The sequence below is a fragment of the Tamandua tetradactyla genome, chromosome 6 (assembly GCF_023851605.1).
Source record: "Tamandua tetradactyla isolate mTamTet1 chromosome 6, mTamTet1.pri, whole genome shotgun sequence".
Classification (NCBI taxonomy): Eukaryota; Metazoa; Chordata; class Mammalia; order Pilosa; family Myrmecophagidae; genus Tamandua; species Tamandua tetradactyla.
This window is the reverse complement of record NC_135332.1, coordinates 22,393,280-22,420,961: the sequence shown is the minus strand read 5'-3', so window position 1 is coordinate 22,420,961 and position 27,682 is coordinate 22,393,280. Positions and strand designations below refer to the sequence as shown.

The following is a 27,682-nucleotide window of genomic DNA, read 5'->3' as shown; positions in this document are numbered from 1 at the left end:
GATGGAGCAGTGGGGTGAGTGGGTACTGCGCTGCCCTAGCAGCTCTGCCCACATCCTACAAAGAAAGACATACCTGGACTTGGCTGGAATCCACCCCGGTCCCAAGGAGAAGTCATAGGACTACTGTATGTTCTGGGGCCCAGGAAGTGAAGGCCTCAGGCCCCAGTATGGGAAGAGGTCAAATGTAAACCCACATGGTATCGGCCAAACTTGGCAACTCCAGTCCATGGTGTTGGGGGAACAAAGGCAGTGCAGGGAATTTCAGATCAGTATACTTTATATTAAAGTAACTACAACCAGCCAGGCTCCATACTAGGAACACAGAGATGAGTAAGACAGCCCCTGCCCTCAAAGGGCTTACAGTTCAGTAAGAGACCAACCAGCTTTGGGCTGATTACTGTATCATGGATTAAGGCAGGACATGGGAGGGGGAGTGGTACAAAGTGGTATCTGAAAGCACCTAACCCAGGCTGGAGGTGCCCGAGCTGGGAGATAGCTAGTTGTAGTAAAAAAGGAAAGGTGGTCCAGGTGTAGGGGCAATGGGTGAAGGCAGAGAGGTGAGGAAAAGCCTGGTGCATGTGGAGTCCCAAGAGTTCAGAGTCAGGAAGACATAGAGTGGGGGACAGGGCAGGGCTGAAAGGCTGGGAAGTGGTGTGCAGGGTGGCAAGTGCTGGAAGGATCTGCTGGAGGTTCGTTCCAGGAGAGGCTTGGCCTCTGGCAACAGTGTTACCCACAATCCTTGCTGCATCCTGGCCAAGGGCTTTGACCTAGAGCCCTTTTCAAGGTGGCAGCTCTTAGTTCAAAATGATTTCCCATGGTCCTCTAAGGAGGTTTTCACCATGATAGGGCACCTGTTCAGAGAGGGTTCAAGCCCAGGGAACTCTTGGTCTCCCAGCTCTACACCCTGGTGATGGTCAAAGAGACTGTGTCCCCTCCCCCCACCTGCAAGAAATGTAGAATAGCCTCTGAAGGCTGCTTTCACAGCCCATCATGGCTACTGTTCTGTAGGTGGTATGAGGAAGGAAGGGCCTTGGGGAAGGTGGGAAGAACTGACTGACAGTGGGCTGTTTCTCTGCTTCAGACAGGATACACAAAAAAGGTTAGTCCAGTGGTGGGGCCCAGCCCAGATTCCAAGTGTCTGTGTTGAGGGGGCTGAGGGGAAGTCATCTGGACCTGGATTCTGCCTCTGAGGGATGTGTGGCCTGGAAGTTTCCTGCTTTGTGGTGCCCAGCTAGGGGGAAGGCAGGAGGCAGCGGATGAGCAGGTATAGGAGGCTAGCAATCCCAGCCAGCCCTGTGAGGACACCAAGCCTCAGTGGCAGGTACTCCAGGGAGCGCTCCAGCTTGGTGTGCAGGAGGATGACCTGGCGTTTGGTGATGCTCCACTCGCCAGAGTTATCCAAAACGTGGTGGGCCAAGCGGGCCTTATCTTTCAGGGGTAGCTGGGCTGCAATGCGGGCCTCTGCGTCCTTGCGGCTCAGCTTGTTCCGCTGCATCAGTCGTGCCAGCTGTGTGTCTCGGTCACTATGGACAGGGCAAGGAGGTGCTTGAGCACTGCAGGCCCCAGCCTTCTTCCCACCAGCAAATCACAGGGGTGGGACAGCTCTGTCAGGCCCAGCCTGGCAGGGCCTGGACCATTCCTCAAATCCCACCCTGCCCTCTGGGCTACTTAGGCTCCCTGGCTACCCCCCTCAGCCTGCTCTTGGTGAAGCGCCTGGTGCTCTATGGGTTTCCTATGCCCCCCATTATAAGCTAAAAGAGGAAAGAGCAGCTGTATCTGTTTTCTGCCATTTGGAGTCTTTCTGCTTTGGCATGAAGCTCCAGTTATGAGATGGGAGATTTGATCACCTGGAATCAGTTATATTCTGGGTCCCTGGATGGGTTACCTTTACTGAAAGGCTTGTGTTTATAAACTAAATACTTCCTGTAGCTCCCCTGGGGTTTGGACCTGCTGCATCAAGAATAGCTTCCTGGGCCACCACAAGGACCCCACTCCTTGCCCCCTACCCCCACACATCCACAATAGACTATGCAGAGATGGTGCTGCTGGGCTTATGCCACTGATGGAGAGGGAGGGGCAAATCCCAAGGTGCAAGGACCTGTGCACTTGGGAATGGGATCCCTTCAGTCTTTGGACAGGACTAAGCACTGAAGATTAAGCTAAACTCCCAATTCCAAAGGAAATTCAAAGAATACGGCTTTTACCCATTCTGACCTCCTCATCTGGGTCCTTCCTCCTCCCTCAGGAAGAACTGCCCAGCTTGGCTGGCTGAGTCAGTCCTCTGGATTGGGGTCATCTCGACGGGAACAAGGTAGGGAGAAGGGCTGTTTTCTGCTATCTGGGGTCTCTCTACTCTGCCACTAGGCTTGAGTTTTCCCAGTTCTAAGATGGGAGGATTTGGTCACTGCAGTTTGGTCACCTCTTAGAGACTCTGGGAAGCAGACCAAGCAAGGCCACACATGCACAGGGGTGGCAGCTCACCCCTCCACCTCAATGAACTCCAAGAGGTCAATGATTTCTTTTTTTTACAGGAGATAATTTACTGTTGAGGCAATACCTTCTTGGCTGAGAATAAGGGCTATATCCAACCTCAGTCAGGGACACCATACATCTGTGGCAGGGAAGATCTGGGCAAGAATGGATGGCCCAGGGCCACCTGTGAATACACAGCCTTCCACAGCATAGCTGACACTAGAGGGCCTCCTGGGAAGTGAAGGCAGCACCCTCCTTCAGCTCTTGGCTGGACTGAGAAATAGTCCCATATAATAGTTTACGGTTTGATGCTATTCATGGCAATGGAATTTTTACCCAAACATTTATTCCACAATTACCACATTCCTCAAAAAATGTAAATAATCACATATTGAAATAACCAAACCTTGGTAAATGCACCATATTGTTTCTAATGTACCAGCTTGCCATTTAAAAGAATCCACAAGGGGATCCCTATTTTTATAAAGTATAGATTCTTTCTGTGAAATTCAAATCACTTATTACTACCTCTCTGGCATCTCCTGAGAGCCATATACCCATTTGTGCTCAAAGTGGGACATGCAGGCCCCCAGGATTCTGGTAAAGGCTCCTCTGGCTGTTGACAGGGGCTGAAGAGGATCTCTTGGAGAGCAATATAGAATCGACCAAGCCCCACTCATCCACCAGAAGCCACAGCCATCTCTGCTCTTAGCAAACAGATCAACCTCAAAGGACAGCATAAAAAAAGAGGAAGGCAAGGCTGAGCATGGAGTCATCTGGTGATGGCAGGTGTATCACATGTTCCTAAGTCTAGTCATAGCCCTTGCTGTTTCCTTACCTATAATTTTACTTTTTGGATTTCACGGTACAAAGTTCAAATTATGTTATTAAGATTCCAAGGCAAAGAGGATTCCAGGTCTTCATGGGGTACAGACTTTTACCAACAGGCAACAAAGAACCCAGAGAGGTTGCAGGTTTACAAGGGAACACATGGGCCAATGGGGGAGCTGAGAAGGATACTTGGGCTCAAGGGATTCACAGTGGGCTTTAAGTGAAAGTCATGCTGGGGAGCTTGGGGGTGAGGATATTGCAGGGACACTGAGATAGCACTCCAGGCCCCACCTGCAGTGTGCTAGGAGTCTCCTATGCATTAGTCTTTTGAGAGCCACCGTAGGCCCAAAATATCTGCAGAATCAAGTGCTTATCTATGTGTCTGCTGCACTTGTGGGTGGTATCCAGGAAGTTTCTGGGAAGCAGAGACACCCTGCATCTACTCTCTAACCCTACTGGGACTGTGACTCATTTTCTCCAACAGTTTGATCCTCCTCTGTTTGCCAAACCTGGATTCTGATTTGCTTCATGTCCTGGGAGATTCTGAGAACAAAGCTTCTTTAGCTAGGTTCTGACAGTTCCCTCCATGCAATTTTTTTGTTTTATAGGTGTTGCCAACAGATAATACTAGACAAATTCCTTAACCTCGGCCTTCAGTTTTCTTTTACATAACTAAGAAGGATCAACCCTTGCCCTGACCATCCCATGCTGAAAGGTAAAACGATTGAAGAAATGAACGTGAGAGCTGTTTGGGAAGTTGAGAAATGCCATAGAAGGGAAAATGTGCAGGACAACATGGTAGCCCAGGGCAGGCCAGGCACCTGGGTTGAAGTACCTCTAATGGCCAGCAGGAGGAGCCCTTCCCAAACACTACCCAAGTCTTGAGGGTCCACTTCCCACACTTCCAGGCATACTGGGTCTGGGACAGGGGTTGGTTTCTACAGGCTCTGGGAACTTCTGTCTTAACCCCCAATGCCCTCTGACCACCCCATGGGAAAAGGGCAAAGTGACGGCTGTCTTTCAGGAATATGCCCTACTCCAGGGCCCTCCTTTCCAGCCTCAGTGGGGCTGGGCCATCCCACACACTCACCAGTACACCACCACTGTGTGCTTCATGTACTTGAGCAGCTTCTTGGTCTCAAACAGCAAGGGGATATCCAGAATCACATAGCGGTATCCTGGGGAGAGACCAGAAAACCCACAACTTCAATTCTGCAGGCACATACTGAAGACTGGCCATGTGCTAGGCGTGAGAACAGAGACGCAGCCACCAGCTTCTATCATGGAGGAGGGCTCCTGGCAATGGGGAAGGCCTTCTAAGGGCAGACATACACTGAACAGTTCCAATGCCATTCAGGAAGAAGGCAGGAGAAAATCATTTCTGATGACCAAGGAAGACTTGTGGAAGGGATGGCACTTGTACTTAGCCTTGAAAAGTGGGCAGACTTCTGATATTTGAAAATGAGAGGGTGGGATGGGGAATAGCAAAGCACAGAGAGCAGCAAGGCATCTACTGCTCTGGCTGAAGTGAAGGCCTCAAGCAGGGTGAAGATGAAACTGATAACGTGGTCAGGGTAGGCACAAAAAGGCTTTATCTTGATCCTGAATCCAAGGAGCTATTCTCTTTGAGCAGGAAAATGACATAGCCAGCGCTGCAGGAGACTGAGGGAAGCTGGCAGAAGTAACTGGGCCTTTCCTGCTCTACTTCATCCCACCTTTGCACAACAAAATCAAAAGGACAGATTTTCCCTGATGAGCTCAAGTCAAAGCCTAGCTCCCTGTTGGAGAAGGGTGCCAACAGCCATGCTGGTGGCTGCCACTACCAACTCTCCACAAGGGGCAGAAGGGGCTTGTATGTGGGTGGTGTCAGCAGCCCCAAAAGGAAAGGGGCTGCTTCTGGGCTCAGTGTCAGAGGCAGACTTCTAGCCAGGGATTTGTAGGCACTGGGTTTGGAGATGGTGGGGGTGGTTAGAATTATATATATATATATCTCCCATGGGGAAAAAGGTACTGGCTGGACCTCCCATTACAAGGCAAAGCTAGTAAAAAAAAAAAAAAAGCACCCTCACCCACTGTGAGTGGCATGTCCCTTGGGCTACCTGCCCAGAAACACCATAGGCTACACATACCCTCCCAGTTTACTTTAGGCCCGCAACAACTACATATATGAGAAAAAGCTGGTAGGGGTCCAGGGGAGCAATAAGGGTACAGGACAGGGACTGTCCTGTCTTCTACCCAGAGACCTCTGGCCTACATAGGGCAGGTGACTGCATCCGTAGCCTTGGATGATGTACCATACACTTTCAACCACAGAATGAACCACATGTACATCACACCTATTCCAGGGGTATCTCAGGGAAAATGGCAAATTCGAGGTGATTCAGGGACCCAGGGGACAAGCTAAGCTGCTGGGCTTCCTGACCCCAGGAACTGCTGCCCAGGAGGCCCAAGAGAACCCCTCAGTTGAATGCGAGATGGTCAAGAGGACCTGGCTTGGTTTGACTTCCCCACCAGGTGGTGACCTTAGGCCCTTTAATGAACCTCATTTGGATAAGTGAGGAAAAGGAACACCTCCTTCCCAGGATTAAATGAGCAGATGCGAATGCATGCCAACTGCTCAGCACCCCATCAGCCAGCACCCCCGGTCAGCCAGCCCCTCGCTAAATGCCACCTAAGTGATTAGATGATTACTATTGTTCGAGGAGGAGGGAGGCCAGTTGCTGCACTGGCTCCCTGCACCGCCCACCTCACAGGAAGAGCCGAGACCAGATCCTCTCTGGGCCTCTTATCTCCCTTTCCTGCTCCAGTCCCACTGCTTCTTCTCCCTCACTGTCCTTTCTCCTAGGGTCCCTTTTGGGAGCTCATGTAGCCAGCTCTTTGGTTCACCGGCAAAGGGCTATTCAGCTGTCACATCCCTCCTGCTTGATAAGCTCTGCAAACTCTCCTGACTCTATTAAGACATCCGTCTGCCTACACAGAGACCTCCCCAACAGCTGGTGATCTTATCTGACGTTTGATTATACCAACTTTGACAGTTGTATTTGTTATACTCATCAGGGAAAAACCGGGACTGTGGAAGCCACAGCTGTCGTCCCTGGTTTTCACCTTATCGAGCTAAAAAGAGCTTTCTGGTTTTTATTTAAACAGTGGGGGGTGGGGGACTGGGTGGATGACACAGTGGGAGAGCTTTGGAGTGGGTGACATTATCCATTGCTTAATTTCAGAAGGGGAGAGACAATGCCACATGAAGCCCTGCAGATGTTACTTGTAACTGGCCTGGGAGTGAAAGCAAAAGGGCAGGAAAGAAAAGCAGAAGGCTCCACTCCTGGGTGGGGAATGGGAAGGGGTACTGGTACAGACATAGGAAAAAGACAGAGAGAAACCCGAGACCCTTCCAAAGGAGGAGGGATGGGAGGAGGCTGCAGCAAGGTGCTGAAATGAGAGCTGGAGCAGTCTGGCAAAGGAGGGTGGGAGTGGGGTGGGGTGGGGTCGGGGGCAGGTGCCTAGAGGCCGCTCTAGCTATAACTAAAGACTGAGGGCAGGAAAGAATTTGGGGTGGTTCTCCACTCTGTACATGAAAACTTGAAGCATAGGGAAAAAAGGGATTTGACCAAAGTCACAGTGACAATGGCTGAAGAGAACCTGGAAGTCTCTCCCGTGGTCTGGTCCAGGAAGGAAAGGCTCAGCATCATGACTGATAGTGCGGAAATAGGCAGTGAAACCTTTAGCTCTGAAGCCCATGCTGAAGGCCTCCTATGCCAAAGGCTGACAGGCAGATCTGCAGGGACACTGGGCCAGCCTCTTTCCTGATCTCGAGCCACTGCTCTTGCTCTCTCATTGTTCCTGGAGACTGACCCCAACCTTACACCCAACACCATCCTGAAGAGCAAGGCTTGAGCCACAGCATATGGCTTTAGAAAAGTTGCTGACCACCCAATGAGCAAGGTTCTCATCAACTGACCACAGAGCCCTGCTTTTTGAACACTCTTCCCCTGTCAGTCCTTGGTACATCACTTGGCTGGCCCATATGCCAGGTGAACTTTCACGCCTGAGTTCTAACCCTGTAATTACCCTCTACTTAGAAAACCTCCCGCACCTGCCCTGGCCATCCTGCTCCTTTCCCATCCTGGTCTTCCCCAGTTCCATCTACGAACTTGCTTTCCCAGACAGCTCAACAAGTACCCAAATCTGGCTCTGACTGTGGTTACTATTCATGTAGTAACTGATAGCCATTAATGTGAATTCTTGAGTTCTCTTAAGAGCTTTTCAGGGTTCACTACGCGATGATAAAACAGGCTGAGGGGTTGGATCATTTCACCAAGCCACACAGAAACTGTGAGGGCCAGAGCTTAAGGACTCTATTATTTACCAGCTTTCATTGTTACCATCCCTACTAGAAAAGTCAACTTACTTCCTAGAGATCAGGGGTCAAAATTCCCATACATCTCTTCTTGTTAAACTGTCAACCTCCTTAAGAGTTGAGGGACAAGGGCTTTCCTCTGGGGCTGGTACAAGGCTTTGCACTGGGGGGGTGGGAAGTAGGGGGGATGCCCAGAAACAGTGTGAACTGCTAAGCCTGGATAACCAGCTTTTCCCACCCAAGCCAAATTTCCTGCAGAGGAGAAGGGCCCTGGCTCTGGAAAGGAGAGGGCTTTGTCCCCAGCTCCTATTTCAGGCCCTGGGTCTTACCCCGGAGAAAGTACTTGAAGGTCTCCTTTATCATTTCCTTGCGGATCTCAGGGTGGGTGATGGTATTGAGCAGCCGCCGCAGGTCGGGCTGGTTAAAGATCAGGTCCCCCAGGACCTGGCGATTGATGTCGCCATTCTCCAGCAAGACCTCTGTGCCGAAAGCCTCCATGATGCGCTGGTGAGCCGGGTACCCTGGCTGGACCACTGTAGCATGAGGAGGAGGTGGGGTCACTCTCCAGAGCCTTGAGGCCAGCCAAAGGAGGACCCAAAGTGAACAGAAGCAAAATAATGGGGGACCTAATGGGTGCTTCCTTCATCAACCCAATGAATGAAGAGAAAGCACTGAGGGAGGAAAGCCTTGTGGTGGAAATGGGGCAAAATGAAGGAGAGTGGGAAACTTATAATGAGAGGAATAGTAATTAGAAGAACAGAGAAGAGTGTAGGAAATGAGACCAAAGGAGATAGGAAAGCCTTCATCTTCTTTCAGGCCTTGAAGGGAATTTTAAAAAGGTGAGGCATGACAGAAGAAAGGCAGCCCTGGGAGCTGCTGTGTACACCCCCCACTCCCCAACTCACCATGCCGGGCGATGACGTCAGCGTCAATCACTGCACAGCCCAGCTGCTGGAACACCTGGATCACTGAGCTCTTGCCGGAGGCGATGCCCCCTGTCAGGCCCACGAGGAACATCTTGCCCAGAAAAAAAGGAGGCCAGTGAGACCACCAACAGGAACTGGGAATCACTGGAAAATAAGGCAAGCTCAGTTGACGGGGGTGGTTGTGACTGGAAAACCCCCGGAAGGACCTGCCAGTGAGACAAGAGCAGGCCTCATTGATGCTGGGACCAAAATCATGCAGGTAGAGTACCCTAGGGGGAATGGTGAGAAAGGGGGAAAATTCAACTTCCCCAAGTGGAGAATTCTTGATATTCTCACAGGCAGTTGGGACAGCCAAAGCAATGGGCCGAGCCTCCAATCTTGGGGTTTGTTCATATGAAACTTAACCCCACAAAGGATAGGCTAAGCCTACTTAAAATTAGGCCTAAGAGTCACCCCCAAGAGAATGTCTTCTGTTGCTCAGATGTGGCCTCTCTCTCTCTCTTGACCGACACAACAAGCAAACTCACTGCCTTCCCCCTCTCTACATGGGACATGACTCCCAGGGGTGTGGACATTCCTGGCAACATGGGACAGAAATCCTAGAATGAGCTAGAACTCAGCATCAAGGGATTGAGAAAATCTTCTTCACCAAAAGGGGGAAGAGTGAAACAAGACAAAATAAAGTATCAACGGCTGAGAGATTCCAAACAGAGTCAAGAGGTTATCCTGGAGGTTATTCTTTCGCATTGAATAGATATCACCTGTTTAGTTAAGGTTTAATGGAGACGCTGGAGGGAACTGCCTGAAAATGTGGAGCTGTGCTCCGGTGGCCATGTTTCTTGAAGATAACTGTATGATGACATGGCTATCACAGTGTGACTGTGTGGTTGTGAGAACCTTGTGTCTGATGCTCCTTTTGTCCACCTTATTCGACGGACAAGTAAAACACATGGATTAAAAATAAATAATACGGGAACAAATGTTAAAATAAATTTAGTAGATTGAAATGCTGGTGATCGGTGAAGGGGAGGGGTAAGGGGTATGGTATATATGAATTTTTTTTGGTTTTCTTTTTATTGCTTTTTCTGAATTGATGTAGATGTTCTAAGAAATGATCACGATGATGAATATACAATTATGTGATGACAATGTGAGTTATTGATTATATAACAAGAATGGAACGATCATATGATAAGAATGTTTGTGCTTGTATGTGGTTATGTATCATAAATAAAAAATTAATAAACAAACAAACAAACAAACAAACAAAAACCATGCAGGGGCAGGGAAGCAAAGGAAGGGACACAGATATAGCCTGGCCAGAGAGTCAAGTACTGAGTTTGGGGAGCTCTGGGTCTACTTGGAGACAGAAAATTCTTTCAAGAAAAGCCTCCAGTATTCTTTTAAAAAGATTCATAAATAAGGTAAATGAACAGAATAAATTTAGCAGTCCAAATGCTGAGCAGGCAAGGTCAGTCAGATGGTGTTAAATGCTCTCAGGCGATGTGCAGGTTATACTGCAAAGCATAGAAAGAAACAAAAACAACTGTCCTGAAATCATGTCTCCATTCCTTCAACCTCAAACTATCTTACAGATTTTGTTAAAGTCATGTTGCATTTTCTGGAGTAAACTGGGCTGCCTTGTCTTGGACTTTTTTCCCAGGCTGGAAGAAATTAAATTGAAGGTCAGCTCTCTTCTCCCACTTGGTGTCAAATTACTTCCCCACGACCTTGAAATCTGTCCAAAATTTTGTTTGTTTGTTGAACAGCAGATTTACTGTCCTAATTACACTCTGCTCAAGTTCATGCTGAAATGAGGGTACCTACCCTGAGGATATACCAAGTGATAGGGTGACGGCTGTTCAGATGTGAGCTGAGTGGGTGGGTGGTGGGCATCAAGCTCGAAGTTTAAATCTGCCTAGGGTCAATCTCACCGAAACCCAGGGAAGCCAGGAGTGGGGACAGGAAAATATCCACCACAATCATCAACCAATGGAGGAACTTAAGTAAATTACCGAACCGTTTAAAAACTATTTCTTCTCAGTCTCTCTGAAGGTGGAGTTGCCCCCAGGTGGTATCCCCTCTAGTTTACAAAAAGGAGTTAAAAATAATGTTTAATCATCCAGAATAAAAATAGAGTTGGTCCACTTAGTTGAAGCTCTGAAATGGAGAATGCAACATTTTTAATCCCAATTCTGCACCTGTCTCTAAAGCAATAGGAATCTGTTTCTTTGTCACTTAACAACAGGCTGGAGGAATGGGACAGACTTGAGACCAGGCCGGGGCCTAGAAAAGGGGAGAGGGCCAGTTCTCCACAGGGTACTGACTCCCTGTCATTGAATACAAGCCATGGTCATCCAACAAGTAGGCCATGCACAGGCATCAGGACCTCTCCTGGGACCTACTAAGTCAGATGTGCCCAGGTGGTTCTGATGTATAGCAAGGTTTGGGATCGAGTCGGACTCTTCATTTGCAGTTGTGGAGAATGAAGACCAGCGAGGTGAAGGGACTTCCCAGGGCCACAGCTCTTAGTAGAGACTGGGTGGACTCAGGGCTCCTGGCTCCTAATGCCTTCACTGTCCACAGGAAAGGGAAAATGAATTCGCCTTTAGACTGAGACAAAATAAGGAAAGATGAATGTGTCTGTAGGCAAATCAATTCAGAACTAAAGAGATTTTTGATGGCCATTCTACTGCTTACCTCCTGCAGAATGGGGGTGGGGAGACTTGTGGACAGTAACTAGAACAGAGAGGTAAATTCTAGGCTCTAATGAATAGCTTCCCTTCCTGGTGCCTTGGATCACCATCTGTGGAGACAGACCAACAGCTGCTGGGCCTAAGTCAAGAAGGCCAAAGGGATGGAGAAGCACAGGTCTAGGGAGGCTCTGGGCCCCTGGCTTAAAGGAGTTGGACAAATAACAGCTGTTACCATCCAATGAGCCTCTCCATAATTCATTCTTTCACTAATCATTGACTGAGCTCCTTGTGCTCTGTAGTGAGGCTCGGGAAGTTTGGAGAGACAAGACAGTAACCGCTGAAACCAGCTGTGAACAGAGCACTGACAAGTGAACAAGAGTGGTCATGTGGTGCTCACCTGGACCCAGTGGGGGTGTGGAGGGTGCCTCCTCACTCCGCATCTGCTTATATAACTGCCGGGGAGGGAGCTGTAGCAAACCAGAGCCCACAGTTCTCAAGGCTTACCAAGGAGGAAATGGAGACTTAGTTTCCAAGCTGCCTCTAAGTTCCACCTAGACCTTTCCAGAAGCTCCTTTCCTAGCACCCATGGAGAAGTGGCCACCTTTGATAACCTGTGTTCATGAACCTGTTACAATCATCCTTCACTCCACTGCCTTTTCATTGAGGCAGTGGGTCCATTACAGTAATTTCCAAATCTGATTATGATCTAAACTCCCTATGAAACTTCAGGAAAGGTACAGATACCCAGGTTCTACTCCAGACCTACTGAATCTGAATTTCAGGTGGGACCCTAGCCAGCTGGGCACCAAAACTACCGCTAAAACAGCAAGTTGAGAGGCTTGGGTTCCAGTGTTGACTCTGCCATAAAACTGTTTAAATGTAACATGCCTCCACCTCATCCTGGCCCAGTGTTCTAAATGCCCCATCAATAGAAATGGTTGATCCTTGAATGCCTTCCCCTTTGAGCCTGTTTCCAAACCTGTAAGATGAGGGGACTGGTCCTTCAGTGTTAACAACCACATCAGCTCCTACAGGAGGCTCTGAGGTTCACGAGTGCTTTCTTCCTTTCTCTCATGGTTCAGCACTCTCCCCGGAACAATCAATAAATGCTCACCTGGTGAATCAAAGGATGACTGTTGGTGGCCTGGGAATCTTCCTCCTCAATACCAAAAGCCGTTCATGGAGCTGGCTTAGCTGGAGGAACAAGAAAACCACCATGTCCCACGGTAACAGAGAAGAAGCTGGATTCTGGAACTAATCCCATACCACAGAGGCGCCAGCCAACATAGGACTAGGAGAAAAAGTAGGCCTCCAGCTCCAGTAGGAGCCACATCCAATCCTTCCTTTTCTCATTCTCCACATCAATGGAAAGGCAGTGGTGTAAAGAAAAGGGTAAGGACTTCTGGGCCAGAGTGATATCTGCATCCAAAATCTGCTATGACCTCTAAGACCTCCCTAGCCTGAGCTTCCACATCTGTGAGATGAGGCTCAAATGCTACTGTACTCCATCATCAATGGGCCCCTCTCACTGAATTTCTTCAAATTGTCTTTCAGCTCTTACCTCTTGGGACCTGTAGCTTTGAGAAGACCAAGAAACATATACTCAGGGAAGAACAGTCTCTCTTCTGGAGTTTGCTGAGGCAGTGCTTCTCTTAAGGAAAAATGATGGGGCTGCTTCACGGGCCACCAGACTAATAGCCCAACTTCCCCACATGGTCAGAGTTCTAACTCCACTGGGTCCACCCTGCTAATCTAAGCCACCAGCACCTCACACCCTGCTAATCTAAACCACCAGCAGTAGTCTCTGACCTGATCCCCTAGTCCCTGTCTTGCTTCTCCCCAAACATTCCTCCACATTGTAGTCAGAGGCATGGCTTAAAGTGAACGCCTCATCATGTCACCCCCCTGCTTAAACCCACAGTCTTCTCCCTCCCAGCACCTCAAAGGCCTCCAGGCCTGGTATGATCTGCTCCCTGCCACCCCTCCAACCTCTCAGTCACTCCTTGTCCATGCCCGGCTCATCACACTGGTCTTCCTTCTGTTGATGTACATGTAGGCTCTTTCCTACTTGAAACGTCTGGATATGCTGTTCCCTCTACCCAGGACACTCTCCTCCTGGCTAACTCTTTATTCCCACATTCATCCCCTCAACTAATCAGACACCAGGCACTGTTCGAAACAAGAGGCCCCATACTCACAAAGCCTGTGGGAGGTGGGGTGGTAAGGAGGGATGTAAGAAAACTCAGAGTATGTGTGGTGGTGAACTGTTATGAAGAAAAATAAAGTAGGTAGGGGTATTAAGAGTGATGAGGGTGGTGTTTTAAATGAGGGACCAAGAGGACTCTCTGAACAAGGAAGGACATGGCAGCAGCAAAGGAGCAAGTCACAGTTGTTCTTCAGAGAGGCCATCTCCAACCCCCAATACCAATTAAGTCCCAGAGCCCTCTCACCACTTGTTTACTCTCCCTCCCTTGTACCTTTTAGGGTCTGTACTTCTGTTTGTGTGACTATTTTTAATATGTTAGATAAAAGAAGTTCCAAGAGGCCAAGGGAGATGTCCAGGTTACACTCCGGGGTCATGTCAGGCATATATCTCTATCACTTTTGTAGACAGTCAAGTCACTTAACCTATCTGTGACTCAGTCTCCTCATCTGTCAAATGGAGCTAATGGCACCTATTTCTCTGAGCTGTGAAGAATAAATAAGTGAATACATGTAAAATGCTTAGAATAGTGCCTGGTATAACCTAAGCATTCAATCAATATTCCCTCTTGGACAGGACTGAATACAAAAACTCAGAAATGGACAGTATAATACTACCTAACTGTAATACAATTATGTTAAAACACTGAATGAAGCTGCATGTGAGAATGATAGAGGGAGGAGGGCTGGGGACATAAATGAAATCAGAAAGAAAGATAGATGTTAAAGATTGAGATGGTATAATCTAGGAATGCCTAGAGTGTATAATAATAGTGACTAAATGTACAAATTTTAAAATTGTTTTTGCATGAGGGAGAACAAAGGAATGTCATTATTGCAGGGTGCTGAAAATAGATGGTAATTAATATTTTAAAATGTCACCTTATGTGTGAGACTAAAGCAAAAAATGCTTATTTGTTACAAAATTTATATTTTGACTAGTGCATTTCCTAATATAACATATGTAGATAGTTTGATTGAACACCATAAGTACTTGGAATCTCAGGTAGGACATGAGATTTTGTTGATTTGTCCAGAGTGATGCCCTGATGAATCCCTGAGTGATTCGATCAGTGAGTGGAAAAGTATTTGCAAAGCCCCCTTCAGGGAATGGTGAGAACGGGGAGAAATTCAACTTCCCCAAGTTGAATTCTTGATATTCTCACAAGCAGTGTAGACAACCAAAGCTATAGGCTGAGCCCCCAGTCTTGGGGTTTGTTCATATGAAACTTAACCCCACAAAGGATAGGTCAAGTCTACTTAAAATTTAGGCCTAAGAGTCACCCCCAAGAAAGCCTCTTTTGTTGCTCAGATGTGGCCTCTCTCTCCAACCAACACAACAAGCAATCTCACCATTCTCCCCGTCTACGTGGGACATGACTCCCAGGGGTGTGGACCTTCCTAGCAACGTGGGACAGAAATCCTAGAATGAGCTGAGACTCAGCATCAAGGGATTGAGAAAACCTTCTCGACCAAAAGGGGGAAGAGTGAAAGGAGACAAAGTGTCAATGGCTGATAGATTCCAAACAGAGTCAAGAGGTTATCCTGGAGGTTATTCTTATGCATTGAGTAGATATCACCTTGTTAACCAAGATGTAATGGAGAGGCTGGAGGGAACTGCCTGAAAATGTAGAGCTGTGTTCCAATAGCCATGTTTCTTGAGGATGATTGAATAATGATATAGCTGTCACAATGTTACTGTGTGATTGTGAAAACCTTTTGTCTGATGCTCCTTTTATCTACCTTGTCAACAAATGAGTAGAACATATGGAATAAAAATAAATAATAGGGGGAAAAAATTCTCTCTTGGTTATTAGAGTGAGTGTTTGATAACTATTTATTAAAGGAATAACTAAATGACTCCATGAGCTGGCCAAGGTATAGGTCCAGGGAAGAGGAGGCGCAACACCTGGAGTCACAGTCTCCTGTCCAGCATCAAAGGGGAGGCTGGAAACTGTCTCCTAACCTGCTCCCTCTTCCATTAGAACATGCTGCCTGCTGCTAGTAAATCTCCTCTGGGGAAAAAAAAAGGAAATAAACAAAACACCCAATGAATTAAACAGAATAGGGGACTGTTACATGAATGGACACTCTCTCTCTCCTCCCTTGGGAGAGCTCAAGATTTAGTTTGGAAGCAAGTTCTACTGCTTTACATCTCCCATCAACAGTTCCAAACCCACCGCACGGAGGCCAGGATGGGTCTCCCTCATTAGCTTGCGACTTCTTTTACTCCTTTGGCAGCCTCTCAGGATCTCACACTGGGTATACCTGATCACCCAGACACTTCTCCTTTGATTTGCTTTTCAAAGGGGATGTATCTATTTTGCTCCAATGATCAATATAATCATTCACGAAAACAAGTCATTCCCTGCCTTGGGACCCAATTATTTTCTCATGGAACCAGTGGTTGCAAATTATACTGTTTTCCAGTTAATAGTTAACATACGGTTTCCCCAGTCCTAATCTTTCATTATCGGTGAGAGGTTGCAGTTTAAACCTCCCTGAGTCAAAGTTCTCTCCATCAAGCTCAGCCTATTAAGTCACTACCTCCTCCAAACTGCCAATTATCTGGAGGGAGCCAAAAGAAGAGGTGTTGGTCAGCTCCCCACTTCCCAAGACCAAAAGAAGGGAGGGCAAGGTCTCCTCTATTTGAGCACAAACCATCACTCCAGGGACCTTTTATGAGTGGGAGGGGAGATTGTTTGGACTGGACTACCCTGCTGGAATTTATGCAGAAAAGGCACCACAGGGAAAGCCAACTCCCCGAAGCACCTGTGAAACAGCACAGAGTCCATGGGCTTCGGAGCCAAAGGGAGCTCTGTTTGGATCTCAGCTCTGTCCCTTAACTAGCTGTAGCCTTGGGCAATTACTTCAGCATTCTGAGCTTCTGTTTCTTAGAGGGTCAAATGGGCTTAATAATGACTACTGACAGGGGCTTTGTCAGGATTAAATACGGTGACATAAGTCACGGTCACCTAACTCTCTGTAACTTAGTGTGTGCCATGTCACAGTCAGTGTGGCCCACCCCATTTGTACAAAGGCACTTCCATCCTTCCAGTAACTCGGGCCAAAAACCCTGGTGTCCTCTTGGCTCCTCTCTCATGCTCTTCATCCAGTCCATCAGAACACCCTACCAGCTTTACCCCCCACCCTCACAACCGAGCCAGATACCTCTGGTCCAGGCTCCAGGGCAGGATTACTGCAGTAGCCTCCTAAATGATTTCCCTGTTGCTACCCGTGCTCCCCGACAGTCTATTTGCAACACAAAAGCCAGTGTGGTCCTTAAAAAATGCCAGCCCTCTGCTCAAAACCCTCCAATGGCTCTCATCTCACTCCAAGTGAAACCCCAGTCCTTCTGGGGTTTTGATACATTCAGTCTGTATCCTCTCAAAGCATCATCTGCCCTCTCCCCCCTCGATCATTCCCCTACAGCACACTGGCCTCCTTGCTCCTCCGGGACCATGTTGGGTGCATTCCCACCTTGGCCTGTGGACAGGCTGCTCCCACCTCATGGAAACCTCTTCCCCTGGGCTCACTCCCTTCTCTGCCCCATCATCACCTTATCAGAGATATATATAAATTAGCGCAGCAGTTCACTCTCTATTCTCTTTACTGTTTCATTTTTGTTCGTAACACTTACCAACTCATCACCACCTGCTATATGACTACATGTTTGTTTATTTGTAATCTACCTCTTTCTACATTCTGGGCACTGCCGCAACCAAGGTGCCTAAAAGAGGGCCTGACAAGTACAAGGGCCTCAACAATTATTTGTTGCATGAATATATAAAACATCCAGCAAAATATCTAGCTCATGAGAAGCAGGAACTCAACATTAACTATTGTTATAAGAACACGTCTACTCCAGAGAATCTATGGTGAGAATTACAAAACCTTTTCCATATCATTTCCCTCCCCCACATTCCTGGTTGACAATATTTTGGGCTTACAGATGAGGAAACTGAGGCAGAGTGCCTAGAAAGGAGAGTTTCTGAGCCAAGAGGAACTAGAGTATGAAAGCAACCACCATTTGGGTGCTTTGTGTGCGCCAGGGACATCCTTGATTTCATCCAATCAGCATAACAACCCAACAAGATAAGTTCTTTGATTTATTGCCATTCTAAAGGTGATGGAATGGAAGGTAAAATAAATGAGATGATTTGCCCACAAGGTACTTCCAGGTGGTGGTGTTCACACTGAGGAATATGAATCCCTGGGGGATGGCATAAAGATTTTCCAAGGGGCACAAAGGCAGTTTATAAAGGGAACAAATTCCCAACTCAATTTTCACAACTTCTTCCCAGCTAAACAGACCTTCCTGTAGGATCTCCTTTCCTGGCTTCCCCTGGAACTCTCCCATTTCCCATGCTTCAAAGAAAGGCATAACTACCTACCCATTCCAAAATCCCTGGGCACCACAAAGGGCTGGTTCAAAATATGAGCATCCATGCTGAGAATATGGCAGCCTACAGTGCCCACTCAGCAAATCCTTTTGTCAAGTCAGGTGGTTCCACACCTCTGCCTTCAACAAAGTTAAAGGAGGAGCTAAAGAAATGTCATTGACAGATTATTAATAGTTGCTTGAATAATACATCATTGTGTGATTTTTTTTGGCCCAAAATTCAGAATGTGTTCAAAGAATTGATTGACACTGCCACAACAAAATGGCTTCAATTCACGTGTATACTTATTTATATGAACAAACATTTTCAATGCTTATAGCTGTGAAAACAAACAAAAAATAGCTGTTTTCATTTGAACAAATATGGATGGATGGATGCATGGAAAAGAAAAAGCTCCACCCAGCTTATTAAGAGAAGCATTTCCAATAAAATCTATCTTTAACAATTACCATATTGCAATATATTTATATTCTTTGGATCAACTGTATATTTAATGACTGTAATAACTCATTTCAAAAGAAAATGCTTAACACTATGATCACAATCCAATTTTTAAAACTGCTTAAATTTTAATTTTCGTAATTATTTCTGTTGTGGGGAAGTGGTTGATACGCCAAAGGCTTTCAAGCTACAAGAAGAAAATTTCTGCAGAGAAAATAAAATGTATATATGAGTTCAGGAAGGAAAAATAATGTAAAACAAAAACTAGTTCGCGTATTTTTTTCGAAAAGGATGATGTGGGAAATCACTATGGTACTTAGATTCCACTACGCACATTTAAATGAGCGGCATAACAGTTTTATTTTAAAATGTCAACATTTACCATTAACCAGAAATCCTATCTTTCCCAACTAATGAAATTTCAGAGAAAAAAAATTATCTGTCAAGCTAAAAACGTGAGCGTGGGTAGTTTTCAAAACAAAGCTAAGCTTGTTGCTTGCCTGCCTAAAAGCCCTAAGCTTTTCTCCTAAGGCTCTGAAGCCCGTGAAATAGCACCCAGAACAGATTCTGACCTTGCCTAGGATAAACAGAAGAGATTTAGTAGGACGCTAGGGTCCTGCTAAGACAAAGCCACTCCATACTCCATCCAACCAGTTGCTTCTATTTACCAGCCAACTCTCTCTCTCTAGCAATTCACCCATTTCCCCAGGTCTATGCCCGCACCCCCTCCCACCAAGTCAATCTGATTCATTCAAGTAAAATCACCTCCACGCAAACAAACAAACAAACAAAAAAAAACATTTAAAATATAAAACAAATTCAAGGGCTTCTGTTCCCTACTAGCCAGGACATATTGCCAAAGTTCATTCGAGTGGTATTTCCCCTTAGCTAAGGGAGAGAAGAAAATCTTCGGAAACTTCATAAGCAAAATCAACAGCAGGGATACCAAACGCCTCCCTCTGGGACGTGGGAAAGCCGGCGGTCCGGCCGCCGTCTTCACTAGCGGATGCGTGTGAGCTCGGCCCCGCTCCGCCGCGCAGACGCGACCGCAGAAGCGAGGTCTGGACAAGCGGTGAGGAGCGCTCGGCATAAAAGCACTGCTCCGCAAAGCACTTTAAACCGTCCACTGCGATGGGTACCTTTATTCCCCTTTTTTTTTTTTTTTCCCAGATGAACCGAGGGTCGGAAAGCCACCCCACGTCACATAACTAGAGGTGGCAGAGGCTGGAGTAAAGTCAAAACCATAAAGTTCTAAAGTGTAGTGACACTGGACTTGAATCCACCATTTCCGCCGTTTTCTAGCTGTGAGCCTTTCTCAGTTTCCACAGCTGAAAACAGGGATGACACCTTGCTTTCTCAGGCTGCTGTGAAGGCCCTGAAATTTGGATGCAAGGCGTTTGACCTACGGAACGTGTTCAATAAATTGTAACCAAGGTTTTGGAGAGCCTCGATGGTGGTTCTGGGTGCCCGGCCTCTGGGGTGGTTCTCCAGACCGGCCTCGGGGAAAGACCCAGCCATACAGGCCCCGGGCCCCTGTGCCCGAGGGGAAAGAGGCAACGCCGCGGGAGAGACGCCCAGCCGGTCCCCGCCCCGGGACGGCTCGCGCTCTCCCACCGTGTCGCGCGCTACGTACCCGGGCCCTCTGACCCACTCAGGGTCGCAGCCACTCGCCCAATCTCGGCCGCGCTTACTGAGCGGCTCCGCCGGGCGAGGAGGGGCCTCAGGAACGTGCTCCCGCGGACCGGATGTCCGGTCGCGGAAGGGGGCGTGGCAGGGCGGCGATGGGCGTGGCGTGGCGTGGCAGGGCAGGGCGTGGTCCGAGAGCGTGGGACGGTATTGGCTAGGGGTCGGAGGTTTGGATTACCCCTCTTAGTAGCCATCGCCTTTCCATTCCAGGGGAAGAACCCGCAGAAACCTGGGTACAGATTCAGTCTTGGCCACTCACTAACTGTGCAGCCTCTGGCAATGGGATTGTTAGGGACAGTAATTAACTGAGTGCTTTCTACCTGCCATGCCAGGCCCCTGTGTTGAGCACTCCGTAGGCCTCACTCATTTAATCCTCCCAGTTCTTCAGGTGGATACTGTCATCATCCCCATTTTACATATAAGAAAATTGATCCTTAGCGGTTAATCATACAAATCAGTTGACTGCAAAGCCCATATTCTGTCCCATACAAGCCCAGCAAGTCACTTAGCCTCACTTCCTATCTCCTCTCTTACAGTGTGGAAATTGCCACTGTGCAGTGTTGTTGAAAGAATTAGAAATAGATAAACAATCTAATGGTGCCTCACATACAGTAGGTGATTCTTAGTTAAATCCTACCCTGTTGTGCTGGTTCGAAAGGAAGTATGCCCCCTAAGATAAGCCATGTTTTAATCAAAATATCATTTCATAAAGGTAGAAAAATTCCTGTTTAATACTGTATGTTTGCAATTGTAATCAGATCATCTCCCTGGATGATGTGATTTAGTCAAGAGTGGTTGTTAAACTGAATTAAGGGACGACATGTCTCCACCCATTTTGGTGGGTCTTGGTTTATTGGAGTCCTATAAAAGAGGAAATATTTTGGAGAATGAGATTCAGAGAGAGCAGAGAATGCTGCAGCACCATGAAGCAGAGAGTCCATCGGAGATGAAAAAGGAAAACGCCTCCCGGGGAGCTTCATGAAACCAGAAGCCAGGAGAGTAAGCTAGCAGATGATGCCATATTCACCATGCCCTTCCAGCCGAGAGAGAAGCCCTTACTGTGTTCGCCATGTGCCTTCTCACTTGAGAGAGAAACCCTGAACTTCATCGGCCTTCTTGAACCAAGGTATCTTTCCCTGGATGCCTTAGATTGGACATTTCTATATATTAAATTCTCCTTTTTAAAAAGCCATTCCTTTTCTGGTATATTGCATTCCAGCAGCTAGCAAACTAGAACACCTGCCTCCTACCTGTCTCCCTAAACTCTGTCTGTTCTCTGTTCCTTTAAGGTAGGCATCCTGTTTCTTCACCACTGTATCCTTAGCACCTAAGCAGTGGCTGGCATAGTAGGGACTCAATACATTGATGAATGAAGGAACTTAAGATCATCTCTGACCCAGTGCCTAAAATCTTTCTGCTTAACTCCCAACAGCGCTGACTGCCACCATCCAATAAGTGGGATTGCATCTCATGATCAAAGGGCCATTTGATCCAAACACCCTTTCAGTATTTGAATCCCTTCATGTTATGTCTGTCATCTCTACTTGGACATATTCTGTATCAGGGAACTCACTGCCTCTCATGACAGCTTCATGCTACCTTTGGAGTTCACTGTTGGCAGTTAGAAATGTCTTCTTTAGATGCTCTCTATCCTAGTTCTCCATCGAGTCATATAAAACAAATCTAATCCCTCTTCTACAGAACCAGATCTCATGGCCCTACCTCCTCTACCCCCTTCCTCAAGCCAAACAATTTACAGATAACCTAGATCTGTGGCTCTCAGCTTTGATCCTATTCCCATCAGTAACCATGGCGACCATGACAATGATTATTCCTGGGGCATACTGTTACGAAAATTTTTTTTTCAATTTTTTCCCTCATTTTATTTTTAAAAATAACATACAAACACGAACATTCTTACTATGTGATCATTCCATTCTTGGTATATAATCAATAACTCACAATATTATCACATAGCTCTCTATTCATCACCATGATCATTTCTTAGAACATGTGCATCAATTCAGAAAAAGAAATAAAAAGAAAAAAGAAAAAAAACTCATACATACCAAGCTCCTTACCCCTCTCTCTCATTGGCTGCTCGTATTTCCATCTACCCAATATATTTTAGCCTTTGTTTCCCCTATTTTTTTCTATATCCCTTATCACTCCCTTTCATTGATCACTAGCATTTCAATCTACTAAATTTAACATTTGTTCCCCCATTATTTTTTTTATTTTTAATCCATATGTTTTACTCTTCTGTCCATACTGTAGATAAAAGGAGCATCAGACACAAGGTTTTCACAATCACACAGTCACACTTGCGAAAGCTGTATCATTATACAGTCATCTTCAAGAAACATGGCTAGTGGAACACAGCTCTACATTTTCAGGCACTTCCCTCCAGCCTCTCCAAAATACCTTAACTGAAAAGGTAATATTATATAATGCGTAAGAATAACCTCCAGGATAACCTCTTGACTCTGTTCGGAATCTCTCTGCCATTGATACTTTATTGTGTCTCATTTCTCTCTTCCCCCTTTTGGTCTAGAAGGTTTTCTCATTTCCTTGATGCTGAGTCCCAGCTCATTCTAGGATTTCTGTCCCACGTTGCCAGGAAGGTTTATACCCCTGGGAGTCATGTCCCATGTAGAGAGGGGGAGGGCAGTGAGTTTGCTTGTCATGTTGGCTGAGAGAGAGAGGCCACATCTGAGCAACAAAAGAGGTTCTCTGGGGGTGACTCCTTGGCCTAATTTTAAGTAGGCTTAGCCTGTCCTTTGCGGGGATAAGTTTCATATGAACAAACCCCAAGATTGAGGGCTCGGCCTATTGCTTTGGTTGTTTCCACTGCTTGTGAGAATATCAGGAATTCTCCAGATGGTGGAGTTGAATTTTCCCCCTTTCTAACCATTCCCCCAAGGGGACTTCACAAAAACTTTTTATTCACTGTTTACATCACTCTGGGATTTATCGGGGCATCACTCTGGACAAACCTACAAAATCTCATGCTGTTAGGAAATTTTTGCAGATGATTCTGATTTTCCCAGATTCTTGTTTATGAGAGAGGCCTTGTCTTTTAAATTGATATCCTTGTGGTCCAATCTGACAATAGTTGCTGCAACTCTGCCGGGGTAAAGGTTGAAGGGCTGCTGCAGAGGCTTTAACCAAGCACCTTCTCTGCACTGAAGCTTCACCTTGGTAGTATCAAGGGCTTTCTCAGCCTCAAAACATATCCTTCATTATTCAGGGGAGTAATAGTAAACTTTGAGGTGACTCTAGCTTTTTATATGATCTTTATACTGACAACATACTGCTTCTCAGTCACCTCTGTATCCTTAACATACGGCATGATGCCTGGAACATGGTGGTGTTTCAAATTTTGTTTGATTAACAACTCCTTGAATCCATTAGAAATGACTCCTTTGACTCCCAGGTCTTTGACTCTTGTTCTTATAATGAAATTTATTTTCAGTATGTTTATTTAAAATAAATATTAATATGCAATTAAATTCATACCAAACCTTACAAATATCATTAATATTTATCCTTTATTATAAAACTTCCAAAAAACAAAACAAAACAAAACAAAACAAAACCCACCTCCCATAGGTCCTCACCAGCTGGAAGATAAAGTCCAAACTCCCTAGCCTGAAATGCAGGGCCTTTTGTGACCTGGCCCAAGATCACCTCTCCAGACATACAGACCCCTTGGGAAAGGGGAAGGAGGAAAATAATTTGGTTATTGCATTGTATAAACATAAGGGGTCACTATATTGCAGGAGTCCCTGCTTCTGCCCTCTTACTTTTTAAGCTTCCCCACCCTGAAGGCCTTATTCTTCTTTCTTACCATTGACTCTGTGAACTCCCTGGAAGCATGCCCAGCTTTGGCTGTTCGATTTTTTTTTTTTTTTTTTTTTTTGCAAGCACAACCTTGAATACTGCCCACCCCAAGCACACTTTGTTTTGAGAAAAGAGCACATACCCAGATGTTTTCCCAAATCTGGCACACAAACTTCTGGCATTCAGACACCTTTGTCCCCCAGCTGTTGCCATAGGCGTAGACATACTCAAGTGAATTTGCCAGTCTCACTGTTTGGCAGCTCTCTGTATGTAAGTTCTCCTAATAAATGCTTAAGGATTGATTACCCTGGCATTCAGCGTTTCTTCTGAATCTCAACAGCCCCATTGTGGAGCAGTTTTGGGCAATCCCGGATGGATCTCCCCCTATTTTTCTTTCAGGTTAAGTCTTGTGGCTGTTTCAGCCGGAACCAGCAGAGTCAGATTCTGGAACCTGGACTCTAACCACCACATTCTACTGCCTCCATCTGTGAGGGGTTGAGGGAAGTGTCTGTGATAGGAGTAAATTCTAGAAGCTGCAGAGTTCCACAGGCAGGTCACTCAGCCACCCTCGGAGGCCTGCTGTACCCACTAACTTCATGTAATGCCCTGCCAGAACAGGTGTGTGGGAAGAGCCAGTAGGGCTAGACAAAAGGGTCCTGCCATTCTACTGTGATGAGGAGCTCAGAAAAGAGAAGAATTTTAGGGAATCAAATACTAATTGTAGGAAATGTAATAATTATAAGGACACAAGACTGTACATTTCTGCATAACCCCATAAGGCAGAACTTGGCCAACTTCCCACCAATTAGAATTGTCTGAAAGTGAAAGGCTGTCTCTTATGGGGGTGAGGAGGAAAAAATATGAGAACTCTTGGAACCCCAAGAAAAAATTTAGGAAACTCTCCATTACTTTGCTTTGGGTGAACATTCTGTACAAATGTGACAAATTCTTCCCCCCAAAAAACTTAAATACTAAAATCCCATGTGGCAATACTCAGTTATCAAGTGGTAAAGTGACTATATGTGTTCAGTTTCTTTTTAAATACATAAAGTTTAAATTTTATTATAGAGAACTCATGAATCTTTTAAAATCTGAGAATCCTGATTTGAAAAATACTGAGAGAAACAGAGACAAAGAGAGAGAGGGAGAGAGAGAGAGAAAGTGCCCCTCAGGTCCCTTCTTTCTCTGTAATTCCTGGAGGTGCTGCATTCCAGAACTTTGGACTTGTAGTTGCATTCTGAACTTGGTCATGACAGCCACATTGTCTGCTTACTTCCTAGAAAAACTGCTTCAGTAAAAGCCGGCTCAGTTTGCAGTGAAGTACAAGGTCTTACTCAAGCTCTGACCTGCAAGAATGGCAGCATTCACAGAAATCAGGGCCTTCATTCCCTAATATTATTCTTCTCTGGTTGTTCTTTGGTCTTCATTCGACCTCTGCTTATCTGTGGGAAAAGAAAATAAAGGATTGGGAATTAGGATACCCAGATAAGAGTTCTGGTCCCAGTTTTGTAATTCAGTATCACTGTTTGATTTTTTATTTATTAATTTTTTGCAAGCACAATTTTCTGTAAATCACACCTTCTCAACCTACTTCACAAGGTCATTATTAACTAAAGTAGGGTCAAAATACTTAGAAAAGTTAAATCCAACTAACACTTTTTTTTTGCATGGGCAGGCACCGAGAATCGAACCCGGGTCTATGAGATGGCAGGCGAGAATTCTGCCTGCTGAGCCACCGTGGCCAGCCCCCATCTAATACTTTTAAGGCTTATTATTTTCTTTGACCGCCTCCTCCTTCTGCAGCTGCATATAAGGTATCATGCTGACAGAAGTCCTAGCCCTGGCCAGGTCAGTGTGGGTGACAGCTCTCAGCCTAAGCAGGAGTTTCTAACTGCTTTGAATCATATTTACTTCTGCTCCTGCAACCAACTTAAAAACTAAGAGTTGACTATATTTAGCTCTATATTTTACTTGTGTTTTGTTTCCCTGAGTCAGATGGGAACTACTTCTTCCCACTCTACTCTTCTTCCCATATTCATAGTTTCCCAAAGGCAAAGATCATTTCTGTTTTTGCCCAGGGAGCTCTCTAGCAGGATGAACTAGTTCTTTCCTCACCACCCACAACCTCCAACCTGAATGGGAACCATGTCTTTGGGTTCTTTCCTCAGCACCCAGTTCAGATATTACTCAGTCACAGAGTGAGACCCAAGGGACTGAAGGCTAAAAGCAGATTAAAATGTTGCAGTTACCTTCTAATAACGGATTTTGGGGGTAGATGTGTATCAGACAATGGGATTTTTGTAATGATAGAGAATTCAGAGGGCCTAGGGCACAGAGATCCAGATTTGTGTTATGATTTTACCACTTACTAGCCGTGGTTAGAATTTACTACCCTCTTTCGGCCTCATTTCTTCATCTGTGACGAGGGGGGATACTAATAGTACCCACATTCTAGGTTTGCTGGGAAGACTAAGTGAGATAATGTACAAAATACCTCATCACAGGGCCTGGGATGTAAATGCTCAGCAAAGTGGATGGCTGTTCCTGGAGAATGAAAGGGAAACGTCTGCTTAGTGGAGACCAGTACCTGGAGGACAAGAAACCACGAGGCCTGACTGAGCAGTAAAGTCTCTTGGCTCAGGTTCAGGGCTCCACACCCCACCACCCACAGCCTCTCACGAGGACTTGAACTATCAACGATCAGGGGCTGCCCAGAGTCCCGAGTGAGTAAGGCGGCCAGGGGCCAACCTGGCTTCTTGCAGAAAAGCCTCTCCGAAAAGGCCCAAGCCATTCTGGCTCCGGACGGGTCACACCCGAGGGTCTCCGACCCTCTCACTTACCCGGGATGGCTAAAGGTCCTTAACGGCAACCAGTACCGGTTCACCTAAGGCCCAGGCACTGGCTAGAGCAAGCTGAGGTCAAACTTGCTCTAACTTGGATTTTGGAGCCTCCACGCCAGAACCCCTAATCGAGCATGGAACTACAACTCCCAGCATGCCACGCGTCCACCCTGGGGAAGGGTGGACTCCATCGACCTCGGGGCGGGTCTCTCCTCAAAGCTCGGCGGAACGCCTAGGACTTCCGCGTGTTGCTGTCCCTTCCCACCTAAAGGACACCCTCCCTCATAATTTCTGGGTATTGTAGTCCACTTCTTTCCGGTTTCCGGGCACGAGCCGCTCCTAGGTGAGGCTCAATCCTTCGCCATAAAAACTACAAAACCCAGAAGATAGCGCAAGTTCCCCATATCCAATAGGAAGCCCCCATGTAGCGAGGCGCGGAGCCCGGCTCTCGCAACGCAAGATGGCGGACGAGAGTGAGACAGCAGTGAAGCCGCCGGTACCTCCGCTGCCGCAGATGATGGAAGGGAACGGAAACGGCCATGAGCACTGCAGTGATTGCGAAAACGAGGAGGACAACAGCTACAACCGGGGGTAACAAGATAGTCGGCCCAATTGCTACCCAGTCTCTCCCACAACCTGGTTCTCTGGGGTGCGGGGAAGTCACCGGCAGCTTATTCTAAGGCCCACCCCTATATTCTTATTGGCTAAGACAGTGGGTCCTGTCTGGTGATTGGTTGCTGTCTTTGTCATTTACCAGGATTGGGCGTTCAGTATATTAGGGCCGGAGACATTCAGTACTTTTATTGTGTAAAAGTTCTTCTGTGTAATGTTCCACTCGTTTGCTTCAGGCTCGTCCGGGGAAAAGAGCACAATGCGGGGCCGTCCAATGACAGTACAGTATAAAGGTGTTGTGTGAACAAAATGGTTAGCAATAAACGAAAAATAAAACATTTCCCTACATTCACCTTCAATGAGGAAATTC

At 46.6% G+C, this 27,682-nt stretch overlaps 2 protein-coding genes across 20 annotated transcripts in view; one reads left to right on the top strand and one right to left on the bottom strand.

Moving 5' to 3' along the window:
* Positions 1 to 259: 259 nt before the first annotated feature.
* Positions 260 to 27,376, bottom strand: DCAKD (dephospho-CoA kinase domain containing). 17 transcript variants are annotated; one of them, XM_077164114.1, is made up of 8 exons: positions 27,201 to 27,376; positions 26,355 to 26,404; positions 24,167 to 25,302; positions 12,400 to 12,479; positions 8,569 to 8,733; positions 7,993 to 8,196; positions 4,394 to 4,481; positions 260 to 1,523 (listed from the first exon to the last, which is right to left on the bottom strand). In XM_077164114.1, exons 5-8 carry the CDS (start codon positions 8,678 to 8,680, stop codon positions 1,232 to 1,234), a joined length of 696 nt encoding a protein of 231 aa, XP_077020229.1. In that variant the 5' UTR covers positions 8,681 to 8,733; positions 12,400 to 12,479; positions 24,167 to 25,302; positions 26,355 to 26,404; positions 27,201 to 27,376; the 3' UTR covers positions 260 to 1,231. The 17 variants fall into 17 exon arrangements, with proteins under 17 accessions (XP_077020229.1, XP_077020225.1, XP_077020226.1 ...); XM_077164110.1 differs by lacking the exon at positions 27,201 to 27,376 and adding an exon at positions 26,701 to 27,056 and having other exon boundaries at positions 8,569 to 8,795; XM_077164111.1 differs by lacking the exon at positions 27,201 to 27,376 and adding an exon at positions 26,701 to 27,056 and having other exon boundaries at positions 8,569 to 8,680.
* The window catches only part of NMT1 (N-myristoyltransferase 1), a 35,106-nt gene continuing 31,798 nt past the window's right edge, over positions 24,375 to 27,682 (top strand). The window contains exons 1-2 of one of the 3 annotated variants that reach the window (XM_077164094.1): positions 26,877 to 26,995; positions 27,114 to 27,291. In XM_077164094.1, the coding sequence (XP_077020209.1) occupies positions 27,161 to 27,291 (131 nt within the window). In that variant the 5' untranslated portion in view covers positions 26,877 to 26,995; positions 27,114 to 27,160. Of the gene's footprint in view, positions 24,479 to 26,872; positions 27,292 to 27,682 lie in introns of those variants that run through there. The other 2 variants (XM_077164095.1, XM_077164093.1) reach the window with 2 other exon arrangements.

Excerpts from the sequence above, each read along its gene's own strand:
- DCAKD (XM_077164114.1), bottom strand. The coding sequence starts at position 8,680 with ATGTTCCTCGTGGGCCTGACAGGGGGCATCGCCTCCGGCAAGAGCTCA. Across the intron at positions 8,197-8,568 it reads TGACGTCATCGCCCGGCATG|TGGTCCAGCCAGGGTACCCG; the intron begins GTGAGTTGGGGA and ends CTCATGCTACAG. Across the intron at positions 4,482-7,992 it reads CTTCAAGTACTTTCTCCGGG|GATACCGCTATGTGATTCTG; the intron begins GTAAGACCCAGG and ends GTCTCTCCCCAG.